The 15,443-nt window shown below is 39.5% G+C and overlaps 3 protein-coding genes and 1 pseudogene across 5 annotated transcripts; 2 read left to right on the top strand and 2 right to left on the bottom strand.

The window, feature by feature from the left end:
• The first annotated feature begins 1,047 nt into the window (after positions 1-1,047).
• LOC137740959 (lysine histidine transporter 1-like) lies at positions 1,048-3,367 on the top strand (annotated as a pseudogene). Its single transcript, XR_015966821.1, has 7 exons — positions 1,048-1,167; positions 1,402-1,786; positions 1,891-2,282; positions 2,391-2,496; positions 2,720-2,811; positions 2,940-3,008; positions 3,116-3,367. The product of XR_015966821.1 is annotated as a lysine histidine transporter 1-like (transcript).
• A 1,307-nt stretch (positions 3,368-4,674) lies between these two features.
• On the top strand, positions 4,675-7,125 carry LOC137739400 (lysine histidine transporter 1). Its single transcript, XM_088700364.1, has 9 exons — positions 4,675-4,833; positions 5,026-5,219; positions 5,302-5,685; positions 5,761-6,154; positions 6,233-6,338; positions 6,428-6,519; positions 6,615-6,683; positions 6,758-6,856; positions 6,899-7,125. The coding sequence occupies exons 1-8, from the start codon at positions 4,786-4,788 to the stop codon at positions 6,854-6,856; spliced, it is 1,386 nt and encodes a 461-aa protein (XP_088556490.1). The 5' UTR covers positions 4,675-4,785; the 3' UTR covers positions 6,899-7,125.
• A 770-nt stretch (positions 7,126-7,895) lies between these two features.
• Positions 7,896-8,925, bottom strand: LOC137740998 (TLC domain-containing protein At5g14285-like). The gene has a single exon (XM_068480805.2). It carries the CDS (start codon positions 8,781-8,783, stop codon positions 8,031-8,033), a length of 753 nt encoding a protein of 250 aa, XP_068336906.2. The 5' UTR covers positions 8,784-8,925; the 3' UTR covers positions 7,896-8,030.
• Positions 8,926-10,079: 1,154 nt separating this feature from the next.
• LOC137740267 (transcription factor GTE9) lies at positions 10,080-14,952 on the bottom strand. 2 transcript variants are annotated; one of them, XM_068480114.2, is made up of 11 exons: positions 14,588-14,952; positions 12,926-14,162; positions 12,795-12,843; positions 12,580-12,711; positions 12,165-12,220; positions 11,912-11,984; positions 11,298-11,378; positions 11,059-11,174; positions 10,882-10,948; positions 10,550-10,680; positions 10,080-10,464 (listed from the first exon to the last, which is right to left on the bottom strand). In XM_068480114.2, the coding sequence occupies exons 2-11, from the start codon at positions 14,126-14,128 to the stop codon at positions 10,168-10,170; spliced, it is 2,205 nt and encodes a 734-aa protein (XP_068336215.2). In that variant the 5' UTR covers positions 14,129-14,162; positions 14,588-14,952; the 3' UTR covers positions 10,080-10,167. The 2 variants fall into 2 exon arrangements, with proteins under 2 accessions (XP_068336215.2, XP_068336217.2); XM_068480116.2 differs by having other exon boundaries at positions 12,953-14,162; positions 14,588-14,914.
• Positions 14,953-15,443: the final 491 nt, after the last annotated feature.

Raw genomic sequence — 15,443 nt, 5'->3', positions numbered from 1 at the left:
ACGTAACCTGCATGAACTTGTCAATAATGCAGAAAGAAGGATTAATATGTTCATAATATCAGTATAAGGAGGTTATTTTCTTTTCCCCACCAACAGAAGACAAACATAAGCATACAACAACAATCAAGTCTTATCCTATTAAGTTGGGTTTGTTGTATGAGTCTAAAACGTCACTGCTCTCGATTTTACACAAAGTCTTCCATTAGCTACAAATACTTCATATCTAAAGTAGGACAGGTGAGGTTTATGTTTGTTAAGCAGAGTGGAAATGTCGCTGCTCATGTTATAACCTCATATGTTACCCCACATGGAGGTGATTTTCGATGGGATGTTTTTGGTCTAGAGTTTTTGTTTAACATTCTTGCTAAAGATGTAAACATTTCAATTAAACTTTAATTTTAAAATTATCCTTTGACAAAAAAAAAACATATTTCTTAGACGAAAACTAGCAAACAAAAATATCAATTTCAAATGAGCTCGAACTCTTGTGGGCGGATTTTTCTGGATCTTCACATTCTTGTCACCTCCGATAAATAATAAGTTTCATCTTCTCATTTATATATATGTTTATTTTACATTCTCTATTTCATGCAAGACTTGAAGCCAAAGCTTTAGCTACTACTCTCTGTAACTACCAATGGGAGATACAACCGACCAAAGTTCTTCCATCCAAAGCAATGTAACTCTCTCTCTCTCTCTCTCTCTCTCTTCATAGCTACACAGCCGCGCACACGCCTATGCATGAAAGAAGTTTGAGATTTCACCTCAAAACTTGTTGGCAATATGTGGAGTAGCTCAACCCTATATAAACTTGTGCAACGTTTCTTAATTTTCCGAGTGAAAAAACTCCTCGTATTGCTAACTGGTTTACCTAACCTATGGGAACGTGCTCGTTGGTTTTCAACATTTGACTAGATTTCGCTTCATTTGACTTACTTTTTCTAAGAATTGAGGAATTGTGCACTGAATCGCAGGTGGACGAGAAAATGAACAACCAATCACAGATTATTGATGATGAAAAACTACAGAGGCAAAAGGAAATAGATGCGTGGCTTCCAATCACTGGTTCAAGGAATGCAAAATGGTGGTACTCAGCTTTCCACAATGTCACCTCCATGGTTGGAGCCGGCGTCAAAGTCTTCCCTTTGCCATGTCCAATCTCGGATGGTACGTTAACTTTTCTTACTCCTCTTTTAGTATAGTGAACTTTGTACTGAATACTATATAATTTTATCTACGCTCGCAGAAGGACTGCAAGAAGCTAAAATATGAGTTCTAAAATCATTGGCCTTGCTTTGTTAATGATATTTCAAACTAGTATGGTGAATTTTGAGAATACACACTGCCGTGGCTAGATGGCCTAGCTGACGGATAATTTTTAATTGCTTGTTTAACTTTCAGGGGTCCTGGTTGTGTGATTCTTGTACTATCTTGGGTGATCACTCTATTCACTTTATGGCAAATGGTTGAGATGCATGAGATGGTTCCTGGAAAGAGGTTTGATAGGTACCATGAGCTAGGGCAACATGCCTTTGGTGAAAAGCTAGGGCTTTGGATTATGGTGCCCCAACAGCTCATATGTGAAGTTGGTGTGGACATTGTGTATATGGTCACCGGTGGAAAATCGCTGCAGAAAGTTTACAAGACAGTGAGGAAAGACAAGGATCCGATCAAACTCACCTATTTCATCATGATCTTAGCCTCCGCTCACTTTGTCCTCGCTCATCTCCCCAACTTCTACTCCATCTCCGGCGTCTCGTTAGCCCGCAGCGGTCATGTCATTAAGGTACATTTCATCTTTTTTTTTTGTCAAATAGTATCCTTGGGCATGTGTGACGCCTTGGAATGCAAACCATTATTCTCAAACTTCTTGTTTGATTATGATTTCAGTTATTCAACTACTGCATGGACGGCTTCCATCCACAAAGGTGTTCAGCCGGATGTAGCATACGGTTATAAATCTGGTAGCACGCCGGGAACAGTCTTTAACTTCTTCACTGCCTTGGGGGACGTAGCTTTTGCCTATGCAGGCCACGATGTGGTCTTGGAGATCTAAGCAACAATCCCTTCGACACCCAAAAAGCAATCAAAGAAGCCTATGTGGAGAGGCGTAGTGTTGGCCTACATCGTCGTGGCATTGTGCTATTTTCCGGTGGCTCTCATCGGATATTACACTTTTGGGAACAGTGGAGGACAACATCCTCATCTCGTTGGAGAAGCCTGAATGGCTCATCATTACAGCAAACCTGTTCGTTGTCGTCCATGTCATTGGCAGTTATCAGGTAAACTTGTACTAGAAAGTAGAAGAAGATTCGGTCTTGCTAAATTTTCAATTGGATTTTAATCGAAACTTTTTGGTTTTGCTCTGGCCTTTCCAAATTACAATGCAGCTATTTGCAATGCCAGTATTTGACATGGTAGAAACCTTGTTGGTGAAGAAACTACACTTCAGACCTACCCTAATTCTTCGCTTCGTTTCCCAGAATATCTATGTCGGTAAGTAGTTCAGCTCCTCATCCAGTAGAGTGACAGCAATCACTCGACCCTTTTCTCCCTATGCACACCCTTGTTTATTGATTTATGTTCTTTAGATTGAATAAATCAAAGAAGAATTCAGGGAAAAGATATACATGACGTGCAGAAGGGGAAAATGGGTGTTTCAGATATCGTTTCCCGAAGAATTAAATTTAATGATTTGATCATGTGTGATTGATTTCAGCCTTCACAATGTTCGTCGCCATTACTTTCCCCTTCTTCGGTGGTCTTCTATGATTCTTAGGAGGATTTGCTTTTTCCCCGACTACATGTTTTGTAAGCCCTCAAATCTCTTTCTGTGCATCAAATTTAAGTTCTACGTTTCCTTTGTCCGAGCGATATTTTAGTCTAATCTAAACTATTGATTTACTGATTCATGGTCTCCATTTGGTTTCATTCTTCAGCTCCCTTGCATTATGTGGCTTGCCATCAAGAAACCGCGCAAGTTTAGCCTACCTTGGATTATTAACTGGGTCCGTACGTTTGTTCAAATTATGTTGTTACTGTTTCCTGCACTTTGCTAATAACAACACCCTTTCCCAAACCATCTTCATTTCTAAATCAGCTTCCTTAATTGCAGATTTGCATTACGCTCGGCGTCATGCTGATGATTCTATCACCTATTGGAGGGTTGAGGAGCATCATACTTCAAGCCAGTACCTACAAATTCTACAACTGATTAACAAACTTGGCACAAACATAAGCACTTTGCCCTGAACTTCAATGCAGTAGATATGGACAGACAAGCATATGTTACGAATAAGTACCATGATTGAACACTTACGGTTAGTGTTTATAACGAAGTGCCAATGGAGTTAACCAGAAGAAAACTTATGTAACACGACTGTGTATTTTTGCATTGTATGTTATTATTATTGAAATATACTAAATTTGCATTCTCTTTGAGAAAAGAAAAGTTTAAATATCTCAACCTTACTTTAACTAACACCGAGATCTTTTATGATAAAACCTTATATCTTTTGAATGTGGTAATTAATAAGTTATAAATCGATTTTGTTGAAAGTTGACATTTAGCCCCCCTCTCTCTCTGATACCTTGATTCACTTATATTCAACATCAATGAAATAGGGTTCTCATTTTTGTGGATTGCGTACCGCATTAAATATGCATGCTTAATCAATGCGTGTTGGTATTGAAGATTGAAAACAATTTTGTGTTGAAAAGAACAAGCTATATGTTTACCTTAAAAAAAAATAAAAAAAAACAAGCTATATGTACAAACAGTCAAAGTCGTCGCAAGAAACTAGAATTATATATAGAGTTAATTGTACATATAGTCCTTAAACTATTACTCAACTTTAATTTTGGGACAAGGAGTGTCTGCCCTCCCACTTTCCGTGTCCTTCCGTGCCATTCTGTTTGTGTGGTCACGGTTAATTTACGTCAACATTTTATATTATTATTTATTTTTATTTTAAAAAATACAATAAAAATATTAATATGACTTAATTATGATTATACAAAATAAGAAGATACGAAAGGACAGACAATCCGTGTCCTTAATTTTGACCCCTGAACTCAATTCCATTTGGGTTTGGTCTTTGAACTTTACGAAACGTGGAGCATTGTTAGTTTGAATATTTTATGGATGTGGACTCATTGACTATGTGGACTCATTGACTAGTTGATGTAACCAAATTGATTAAAATAATAATAAAAAAAAATACAAATACAAACATACAGAAGTTTAATATATTTTATTTATAATTTTGTAAGTCATATAACACTCACATCGACAAAATATGAAAACCACACGCAACAAGTTACCAGACTAACAAAAATTTAACAGAAATAAGGAAAATGCAAACTATTTTCTTATCCCAACCATAATTTATTCTTAAAAAATTATTATTATTGAAAAAAAAAAAATGAAAGATTAGAAACTATTACAATAACTAAGAAAACGAATAATTTTGAACCCGAAACATATTGGTAAAAATCCATCGCTTTACCCACTGAAATTTTGGACCCCAGTCATAAATCCCGGCAACAAAGCGAACAGAAATATCGACATAACTGAGGTCAAAGAAATCAACTTTGGCTGGCCGAACGACTTTATTCCTGTGACAAAATAACATCAACTTCGGGTGAGCTTAAGTTATACGGGTCATCGTTGTCATTGACCAAAAAATGCTTAAACATATTTCATCTTCCCATCCATAATTATATTAAATTCTGGATCCAATTCCTGCAAGACTCGAAGCCAAGCCTTGGCTACTCTCTGCAAATATGGTAGCTCAAGCTCCGACTGACGGAAATTCTTCCAACCCCAACAATGTAAGTCACTCTCTCCCTTCTGTTTCCGTAGTTACACACGCTCGCGCACGCACATACGCATATAGAAGACTGGTTTATATTGCCTTCAAGGACCGTGTTCATATGTTCTTGAGTTCGACTGGATTTTGATGCATTCGGGTTACATTTGGCTTGCGAATCGATTTGTTTTGAGAGTTGTGTGCTGAACCGCAGGTGGACGAGACACCGGAGATGCGGCGGCAGATCAGTGATGATGAAAAGGTAAGGAAGCAGAAGGAAATAAATGATTGGCTTCCAATTACTTCATCAAGGAATGCAAATTGGTGGTACGCAGCTTTCCACAATGTCAATTCCATGGTTGGAGCTGGTGTCCTAGGTCTTCCCTTTGCAATGTCCAATCTCGGATGGTATGTTTCGGCGAGCACACTGTCCTGACCAACTGGACTAAACCGCAGACAAGCTTTTAATTGCTCGTTTCATTCATTTCAGGGGTCCAGGATGTGTTGTAATGGTGCTTTCATGGGTGATCACCTTGTTCACGTTGTGGCAAATGGTTGAGATGCATGAAATGGTTCCCGGCAAGCGGTTCGATAGGTACCATGAGCTAGGGCAACACGCCTTCGGCGAAAAGCTTGGCCTCTGGATTGTGGTGCCTCAGCAGCTCGTATGCGAAGTTGGTGTTAACATTTTGTACATGGTCACAGGTGGACAATCCCTGCAGAAGATCCATAAGATAGTGAAGAAAGACAAGGATCCCATCAAGCTCACCTACTTCATCATGATCTTTGCCTCCGTGGAATTTGTCCTCTCCCATCTCCCCAACTTCAACTCCATCTCCGGCATCTCATTAGCCGCGGCGGTGATGTCACTAAGGTACATAAGAAACAGACGTCTTGCACAGAGAATTTCTACTTAAAACAAAATTGATTGTCATTGTGTTGGTCGCAGTTACTCTACCATAGCATGGACTACTTCAATCCACAAGGGTGTTCAGCCAGACGTAGAGTACGGGTACAAAGCTCGAAGCACGTCGGGGACAGTCTTCAACTTCTTCAACGCCTTGGGGCAGGTAGCTTTTGCCTATGCAGGCCACAACGTGGTTTTGGAGATCCAAGCTACACTCCCCACTTCTCCAGAAAAGCCATCGAAGTATGCTATGTGGAGAGGGGTGGTGATCGCCTACATAGTGGTGGCCTTGTGCTATTTTCCGGTGGCTTTCATCGGATATTACACTTTTGGGAACACGGTGGAGGACAACATCCTAATCTCGTTAGAGAAACCCGGATGGCTCATTGTAACAGCAAACATGTTTGTTATCATCCATATCATTGGGGGTTATCAGGTAAATTTGTACCAGAGGTCTGCTCTTGGTAAGCTTGGTCATTCGGTTCGTTTTTGATCAAATCTTGTTGCAATGCAGCTATTTGCAATGCCAGTATTTGACATGATAGAAACTGTGTTGGTGAAGAAACTGCATTTTCGCCCCACAACGAAGCTTCGCTTTATTACTAGGAACATATACGTTGGTGAGTTTGAGAACGGACTTACCTCCGTTATGTGATTACTGAGTGTATTACGTCGCATGAATTGATGTTCTTCGTGTGTGATATTTCAGCGTTCACAATGGTCGTCGGAATGACCTTTCCCTTCTTCAGTGGTATCATGGGATTCCTCGGAGGATTTGCTTATTCCCCAACATCATACTATGTAAGTCCCAAGTCTGTCCGTCTCTGTGTATGCAGTCAAATCTAAGTTTAAATCTCACTCACTCACTCACTCTCCGTTTGATTTCATTCTTCAAGCTCCCGTGCATTATATGGCTAGCCATCAAGAAACCGCGCAAGTTTAGCCTATCGTGGTTTATTAACTGGGTACGTACGTAACTTCTTTCGTTCAGAGGTGGTAAAATCAGACCTCCATTAACAATTGCTGTCCTCGGTTTCAGATTTGTATCATACTCGGCGTCCTGCTGATGATCGTCTCGCCTATCGGAGGTTTCCGGAATATCATACTTCAGGCCAAGGAATACCACTTCTACAATTAACAAACTTGTCACACACACGAACAAAACTAGTATACTCTGTAAAATCAATGCATTATATGTGGCTGCAAGCTTATGTGACGAATAAGTACCACGAAAACGAGGTTTTCCATCTGTCTCTTGGTTTCGGTTAGGAATGACGGACTTCGACATCCTACCAGTTGGGAGGAAGAAGAATATTGCTGAAGAAAGAAAGGCTCAAATTTTGGGTTTGCTTCAACGCTTCAACTAGATAATAGTGTTCTCAATTTATTTATTTCATTTGCCAATAATTGATACATCTTTCAACAAAGACAACTTCGGCTGGTTTGGTATTGCTGTACTTTGAAAAAAAGCTGCTTCAGCTGTGCTGCGAGAATAAGCAGCTGTGAAATAAAACAGCAGAGTATTTGGTAAACATTTTTGTAAAAGTGCTCTTGAAAAAAAAAAAAAAAAAAGCAGTATTATAATGTTTGATAAACTTTTATGTAAAACAGATGTGAAAAAAACTAGTTTTTCAAAGTTGGGTCTTGCAGCTTTGTGTTTTTGGCTTTTTTTCACCCAAAATGTGAAAAAAAGCTAAAGGTGACTCTTCACCAAACATAAAAATGCTCTCAATTTTTTTTTGATAGCCACTATTTTCAGAATCACCTCACTACTAAATTAGGGCTTCAATTCAAGCAAACATATCCATACGTGGGTTATGTCAGTTAGTTACAATATTGTGCCTGCTTCTGGTACCAAGTTCGAATCCCTTCTTGTAAGTTAAGAGCATAATAGAACATCGTTTTGTCAAGAGAATTCAAGTAATCTTATACAGAAACTAGCCAATTGCAACAACACAAGCCAACACGTCTTCCGGTTTTGCGGAGGGGGGGGGGGGGGGGGGAGCGTACAGAAACTAGCCAATTGCAACAACACAAGCCAACACGTCTTCCGGTTTTGCAGGGGGGGGGGGGGGACATGTATCGTAGCTTACCCTGGCTTACCCTCAAATAGACTATTTCTACGACTGAACTTTTTCGTTACGCCAAGACTTGCACTCTAGCCAATTGTAACAACATTTGAATAAAAAGACTATGAAACTGTGATTAAGAATACATGTTGCAAATTGTTACATATATAACCACTAATAAAACAACCCAAATTGTAATTAAGCTTTGAGAAACAGCTTAAATTTTCAATTTCAATTCTCTAATTATCTAGTTTTCTTTTCCAATTCGCCAGTCCTGGCTCTAAACAATTCCACCCAGAGATTGGAGATCCACAAAATGCTGACAGAAATGGCGGCCACCACCACCACAATCCAAGAAACCCAAACCCACCGCGGAATCAATCCGTCGGCGGCGCCGCTGATGTAAAACGCCCCCATCCGGTACACGAAATACGGACCCACAAAGCCACGGACAATCGAATACAAAATGTAAAATGGAGGACACAAAAGATCATACACCTTAGCTGCAAACTTCAAGTCGCTTCTCCGGGCGTTGGCGAGCGTCCAGACGTTCTGGCAGAGGCTGGTGACCTCGGCGAGGATCAGGAGGGAGAGAATGGCGAATGCGCCGTGCGAGGCGACGTAGCGGCAGGTGAGGAAGACGAAGAGCGTGGCGAGGTGGTGGCCGATGAAGAGGACGTCGCTTGGGAAGAAGACGAGGTAGTGGAGGAGGTCGGTGAGGAAGTAGGCGACGCTGTAATCGAGGACGGAGTTCTGGAAAAGGGTGTTGGGGGCGGTGAATCCGGTGGCGGGGTCAGAGAGGATGGCGTAAGTGGAGAGGAGGACGGCGGGGGTGCCGTGGGCGAGGGAGATTAGGCAGCTGGAGGCTTCGGGTCGGATCTTGGGGCTCCAAGTTCGTAAGACGATGAAGTAGGCAATGAGGTAGATGATGGAGAACATGAGGAAGAAGATGGGGAGGCGTGGGAGGGGGAAGTGGATTGGGTTTTGGGTTTCCATTTGAGCTGGAAACGAAATCAAAGGGCTTCGGCGAAGATCACGGAAAACGACGACTGGTGTGGTCTGTGACTCTCTATACGGACTGACTGCGTTTGAGTTGGAGAGAGTTCAAAATAATTTGGTGCCCTTTTGAACCGCTAACTCTATTTATTGTCTACTTGTTCAAAGTGATATTGCGACGGAAATTTTATTCAGATCTATTTATCCTCTTTTTACGTCTAATGTATTATTTTTAATCTTAAAATTTCGAATGGGGCCAGAATTCCCTTTCTATGTCCAAAATGTAAATGAACGATAATTTTTTTTATAGCACTAGAAAACTCTGACCACCGCCAATCCTATCCCTCCCTAATCCCCCGCCGTCACCTCCCTTACCACCTACAATGAAATCCCCAAAAGATCTCGGCCATCATTAACCCTCTCCCGACTTTTCTCTGGCCACACTACAACTTCTTCTTCCACGCAATCCTTCTAACATGTTTGAACTCCACTGAAAATGTCGACCTTTCAAATCTAACTCTGTTGGACCATGGAGTGTACGATTCATGTGTAGAATCACAATTTTGATGTTATCATGAATTTTGCCAAAAAAAAAAAAATTCACATAAATTTCTTTCGGGTTGAGGTTTGGAGAGATAGGGTGTCTGAAGATGCCTATTGTTGAATTATTTATTTATTTTTATTCTTGTTGGATGTAGGTAGAATTATTGAGCACATTTGGAATTTGATGATAATAAATAATAAGTTAGGTGTAGAAAGAGAATAAATAGGTTCAAATAAAGTTTTCCTATTCTAAATCGTTATGTCACAAAATAACTCTCACACGGTGTTAAAAACACGGTCTGATACACCAAATGCCGTTATAATTTTTTTTTTTTTTTTTCACTTTAAGCTCAACTCAAATTTTCCTCAATAATTTGGAAACGTTATAATCATATATAACTTTGATGTTATCTGCAGTGTCATATTTATCTTTGAGTACGACGCTAATGCTCAAATGAGACTTTGCCCTTTTCTAAAGATACAAAAATTATGTTTAACTGTGATTTGACGGCTTAATGCCTCTGCTTAAAAGATTAAAAGTCAAATTTAACTTTGTTTACTAACTTGCACCACAAAATTTACAATCAAATATGTGTTTTTAACTTGTAACTTTTGTCTTTTAGATTGGAGATGGCTTTAAGTGCAAAAGATGAGCCCTAGCCTTGTACCCCTGGGAACGGAGAAAAACTTACATACACCGCACGAACAGTAGGATTCCTCGTTGAAAGCAATAACAACAAAAGTGCGCAGACATTTCTTCTTTTTCAATCCTCTTTTCTTATCAAAATATTATATTTTGTGCTTCCTTGGTTCGTCCACGAGTACAAAAGTAGCCAACGATTTAATCAATTTCCCCCTCTTCTATATCGTTTACAGGACTTACAGAAGCATTTACAGGGCTTGGAGGAACACTACTTACAGGATCCGCGTCTTCCTCCTCTTCATCGTCTTTCATGTACAGGCCAAGTTGTTCCAACGGGTTACTTCCCCCAAACTTAAAGCCGCCTAAGCCGTCCTGCGAGTGATCGGGGCTCGTTTCATCTACAGAGCTCAGTAGCTGCTCCGCAGGGGCAGTTCTAAGCATCTCCAGATCTTTAAGAAACCGAGAGTTCTCATTGATTTCAACAGTCTTTTCTATCTGTACACATACAATTTCCCAATTAAAATCCAGATACACTAGAGGGGTATATTTATGCAACATACGAGGAGGTGTCGCGATTTACCTGCATCAATGCCTGCCTTGCTGCTTCTCTCTCAAGCTCCCTCTTCCGTTTAGCCTCAGCTGCAGCTTCCGCTTCTGCTCGCCTTCGAGCATCCTCAGCAGCCTTAGCTTCTGCTTGTAACCGCGCTTTCTCTGCTCATACAGTGGCAACATAATAAGCTAATTTAAACCAACAGACATTTCAGTTTAATAAACTCGGAGATGTCGGTGAACACGGTGTGCAATTAAAGGACTCGTTGCAAAATTTTATGCCACCAACCCAATACAACACATGCACACATCAAAGGAATTGATGCAAACAGAAAAGTAAACTTTAAACGTAAAGACCTCCACCTTTCTTCTGTTGCAATTCAAGTTCCTCCCTCTGCCTCCGCAATTTCTCAGGATCTTCTTTATCACCCTGATCTCAGCCAGATCAAATTGCACGGGATCACATCCAGAGTAGAATACTAGCAAAATGGATTCATACATATGCGGTAAGTACACAAGTAGCGTGACTCTGTAACCCACCTGATTAAGTGTTTTCTCTTGTGCTCTTAAAATGGTATCAGCAAAACGATTCTTCAATAGAGCAGCCCTGTACTGCTTCTCGGGGGAGACTGACCTCTCTGGAGGAGCACTGTCTCCTACATTTTTTGTAGAGATGAATTGAACTATGAGATGCTACCACAAAACCAACAGCATAGCTACTATTTTTTCAAACAAATACTGCCTTTTTTTCTTTATATTGGTTTAACTCTTTGGCTTACCATGCTGGCAACAATCTGACTCAACAGGACTTGGCTTCTGCTGGGAACTTTGTTCAACTTGATCCAACCCACTATCAGAATCTGTAAGATCCCATGGATTAGAAAATTTAATGATCCACAAGTAATTCAAAATCCATAAATACAATCATATTTCAGAGAAGTCCAAACCACATCATTAGTAGAGTACAACCAAGATGGTTACTAAAATGACTGACAATTCTTCATGCCCCATCATTAAGCTATATACGGTAATAAATGATCTGATGGCAGCATAAATGAGATCATGTTTATTATATATAAACGAAAACATGTTTTATTATAAATAAGAGTTGATCAGATGTTCTGCATCTGGCAACAGAAAACATGAAACACTCTTCCAAACACTTTAATCTCTATTTTAAGCAGGAAGGTGCTTCCTCTCTATTCATGATCCTGTTTAATTTCCTGCCCAAGACGTTGTCAAAAGATTCCCTATTATTTTCTATAACTAAGCACACTATTCTAGACCCACCCTGTGTTTCTCATTTATGGACTGGAAACTGTACATAAATTTTTTTTCATGCAACACCTAGAGAATGGAAGGAGGAATGTAATTTTATTAAAAAGATACTCACGATTTCCTTCGAGGGGATTATCAATTGTTGTCTTTTCATCTAAATGAGTTCCAGAACCCACAGTTTCTGGTACCTGAAGAAGAATTAAGTATAATGTCAGGTCCGTCAGCCAAACCACTCTACCCATACACTATTGTACCACACAAACTCAATAGCACACAGCATAATAGTTCATAAACCATCCATCATGAGAGGTGCACAAATCGATTTGATGTATTTAACATAAAAATTCAGACAGCTTATGCTCATTTACCGGACTTCCAGCCTTCGCATCATCACATTCACTCTCAGAACTGCTAGAATCTGAATCTGTCAAGCATACACAAGATACAAAATCATTTAGTGTTTATGAAACTCAGGAAAAAATATCAAATTTCTCTTTTACAAGCATTCATAGCCTTTTTTCTTTGTTGGCCTCAATTTAAGTCAAAACATGAACACTATATTTGCTCCAACAACTCCAACAAGCCCTACTCTAATTTTTTCTCCGCCTCCGTTAAATAAAGCTAAAAGATGATACAATTTAATGCATGAAATTGGAGAAATAAAAAGTTGCTTCAACAAGACCTACACAATCTCAGAAACCTATGAAGACCCAAAACACGGACAAAAAGTCAAGAAACAGAACATATGAAGGATCTAAACAAAGAAACATGGGATCAATTTACCACTGGAGCTGCTTGAGCTAATGGCTTTACTACTTTTACGGCCAGTATCCATTTCTATCTCTACAGGAGGATAGCTTGAGACAGGAGGCTCATTTCCACCAATATCAACATCTTCATCAGCCGGGTCATTCCCTACAAATGCACATACGTGAGGTGGGGGGAACTAAAACTGAAGTCGGCACTTATATATGCAAGTAGATAAAGAAGCATATGACCTTTACATGGCTGCATGGATGAATTGCTCAACCCTGATTTATTGACAAGCTGCAATAATAGCGACAACAAACTATGTTTTTATTATTCTATTTGATTCAGGAATAGGAAAAAGTTGACGTTGAGCTAATACCTCCATTGAACAAGGTTCAGCCCTTACATGGTTCTTTTGTTTCTCTTGCAAATACTCATTTAAAAGCCTCCGTAATGTGAACAAGGTATCATCACTTAGAACATCAATATCAATCTCGATCTCATCCTCACCAGAGTCCTTTCCATTTGAACTATGTTCCTTCAAGAAATCAATGATGCGTAAGGGCATTTCTCCAATCAAAGACTCCAACTCTCTGCTCAGATTGAGCTTCTCCTCCGTTGTCATTACTTGCTGAGGAGCCTCAGACTTGACTTCATTGTGCACTGACGTGATAGTCCTCTTTTTTGAGGGGGGTAATGGTTTAGGAGTTTCTATGCCTTCATGAGGACCAGATTTAGTTGGTGGTTGTTGGCAATCAGCCTTGGGCAGTTTTTTTTCAAGGGTTTTCCACCTGACTTCAAAAAATTTACTAAGAGTATCAGCCATGTTATAGACCTTATTTTGTGGTGGATTATACGTCATAGCATTGGTGAAAGTCATCCTGACATCAGCAGCAAACTCCAGTGGGGTTGAATAAGATCCCGAAGCTATCTTGCTCTTTACCGTACCCAAGTCCATTGGATGTTTGATAACAGTGAAATAATCTGGAATGTTCAACTTCACCACATCAACAGGTTCATTGAAAAGCCAACTGGATTGATGGGACATCAACCGTTTCAATAGTGCCTCACATTGTTTCATAAGAATCACACTAGCAGTGCTAGAGTCAAACCTCCCAGAAGTTCCCGGATTCCGTTTCTGTGCTTTTGAAGCCCCAGGATTCAGTCTTTTACCTGGCCCAGAAATCATTGTAGACGACTTTCTAAAATTATCAACATGCGGCCCATTCTGGCCATTGCTGATGATATCACTAGAAGAGGACACTGCAACACCATTGGTTCTATGCATTTCAACTTTCTTCCGAAGTACTCGTATCTGTTCAAGTTCCATATTCAACCTATGTTTCAAATCCTTCCTCTCTGATGACAACACGTTTGACAGGGGAAGAATTTGTATGGGCACACCAAAACTGTCACGGTTACTAGAATTCAAACTAATAGATTTCCTCGTCGGAGCACTTGAATCCTCCGAGCCAGTAACTTCTGCATCAATTCTTTCTGAGCTACCGGAGCATTCACCAGCCTGCCCAAAAGCACTGCCATAGTACCCTCCCCTTCCCGGGTTCTTGTTCTTCTTGGCCATGACCAAATATCTAAAAGAATCTCCTAGCACTATTCTTTATACCATAACAGTGATTTTCCAGTTAAACAAAAAGGGGTCAGCTAGGTTGCTTAGGAAGGAGCAATAAAATCAAGTTCTCCAATTTAACCGCCAAAATTATTACTTTTCGATACCAAAAAAAACCACATACGAAGAAGAAACTTAGCAGAGCTTAATTTTAAATTATCTTAAAAAAAATATATATATATATATATGAGAACGAACAATCCGACGAAGAAGAAACATTCATCACAAAGTTTAACAACAGTAACATTAATTCATGGGTAAGTTCCAGAGCTCAATTTTTACACAAGAAGTGAAAATTGGAAAAAATTGAATTAAAACCCTAAATCTTGCACAGCAACTAATTCGACAAAATTGAACTACATAAAGCACAAAAAATCCCAAAATTGAAAGTAATCCAAAACCCTAGAAAAATACCTGTAGCAATTGCTGAGCTGCCCACTTGAGTTCCAGAGCTCTCCTGCGATCAAATTACACTAAGTCTTCTGCGCGATGACAAATCGAGGTCGAGAACACTTCGGAGCAATGAGACGCAGAAACTGCGAAGGGTGGAGAGTGCAGAGTGAGTAAAACCCTAGAAAACCCGACTTGAACAGTGACTGGATCGCGACCCGTACCCGCCCGAAGCGACGAAGAAGAAGACGAGCTTGAAGAATGCGAGGTTTCTTTCTTTCCCGCAGAGTAAGAGCACGACTTCAAAAAAAAAAAAAAACAGAAAGAAAAAAAAATAATATCACTCCGACTGCCTTGACTGTTAAAGCCTTCTGATTTAAATATCGGTTAAAACAGGTGGCCACCATGGGATATAATTTAACCGACATTTCACGAAGTTTGGAATTTCAGCCGTTGGATCTGATTTAGCGGTTATGCTGATGGAAGCGGATTAGCGGGTGATTTTTCATTTTTTCTTTTAGAAGGCTCTTTATTTAAAATAGTGTTTTTGAATGTGCTTTTAATATTACTGAAAACGTTTTTAATGAAAATGTTTTTAAAATTAATTTTTAGTAAACATGCAAGTAAATTTTAAAAAAGTACTTAAAGTGTTTCCTAGAAAACACACATTATTGATGCTTATTCCAGAAACACTTTAAGTGTTTTTGGAATCCAAAAATATTTTTTTTCTAAAATCACTTTCAATAATTTTACAAGCACATCCAAACAAGCTTATAATTTTTTATTTGGTCGATGAGATTTGAAATTAATAGAGGTAGTCCTTGAGTTTGTCTACCATCAATCATTTTGGTTGTTTTGTGAAAAATCTATATTAAATAAA

Source organism: Pyrus communis, chromosome 9 (genome assembly GCF_041283825.1).
Source record: "Pyrus communis isolate YQ-2024b chromosome 9, ASM4128382v1, whole genome shotgun sequence".
NCBI classification, from domain to species: Eukaryota; Viridiplantae; Streptophyta; class Magnoliopsida; order Rosales; family Rosaceae; genus Pyrus; species Pyrus communis.
Note: the sequence above shows the minus strand (reverse complement) of the source record. Positions and strands in the feature narration are given on the sequence as shown.

What these genes read in the sequence shown, in the direction of transcription:
- LOC137739400 (XM_088700364.1), top strand. Translation starts at nt 4,786, where the DNA reads ATGGTAGCTCAAGCTCCGACTGACGGAAATTCTTCCAACCCCAACAAT. An exon ending in GCGGCGGTGATGTCACTAAG is followed by an intron (nt 5,686 to 5,760) that starts GTACATAAGAAA and finishes TGTTGGTCGCAG; the next exon opens with TTACTCTACCATAGCATGGA. An exon ending in ATTCCCCAACATCATACTAT is followed by an intron (nt 6,520 to 6,614) that starts GTAAGTCCCAAG and finishes TCATTCTTCAAG; the next exon opens with CTCCCGTGCATTATATGGCT.
- LOC137740998 (XM_068480805.2), bottom strand. Translation starts at nt 8,783, where the DNA reads ATGGAAACCCAAAACCCAATCCACTTCCCCCTCCCACGCCTCCCCATC.
- LOC137740267 (XM_068480114.2), bottom strand. Translation starts at nt 14,128, where the DNA reads ATGGCCAAGAAGAACAAGAACCCGGGAAGGGGAGGGTACTATGGCAGT. An exon ending in CTGAACCTTGTTCAATGGAG is followed by an intron (nt 12,844 to 12,925) that starts GTATTAGCTCAA and finishes CTATTATTGCAG; the next exon opens with CTTGTCAATAAATCAGGGTT. An exon ending in TAGCTCAAGCAGCTCCAGTG is followed by an intron (nt 12,221 to 12,579) that starts GTAAATTGATCC and finishes TATGCTTGACAG; the next exon opens with ATTCAGATTCTAGCAGTTCT.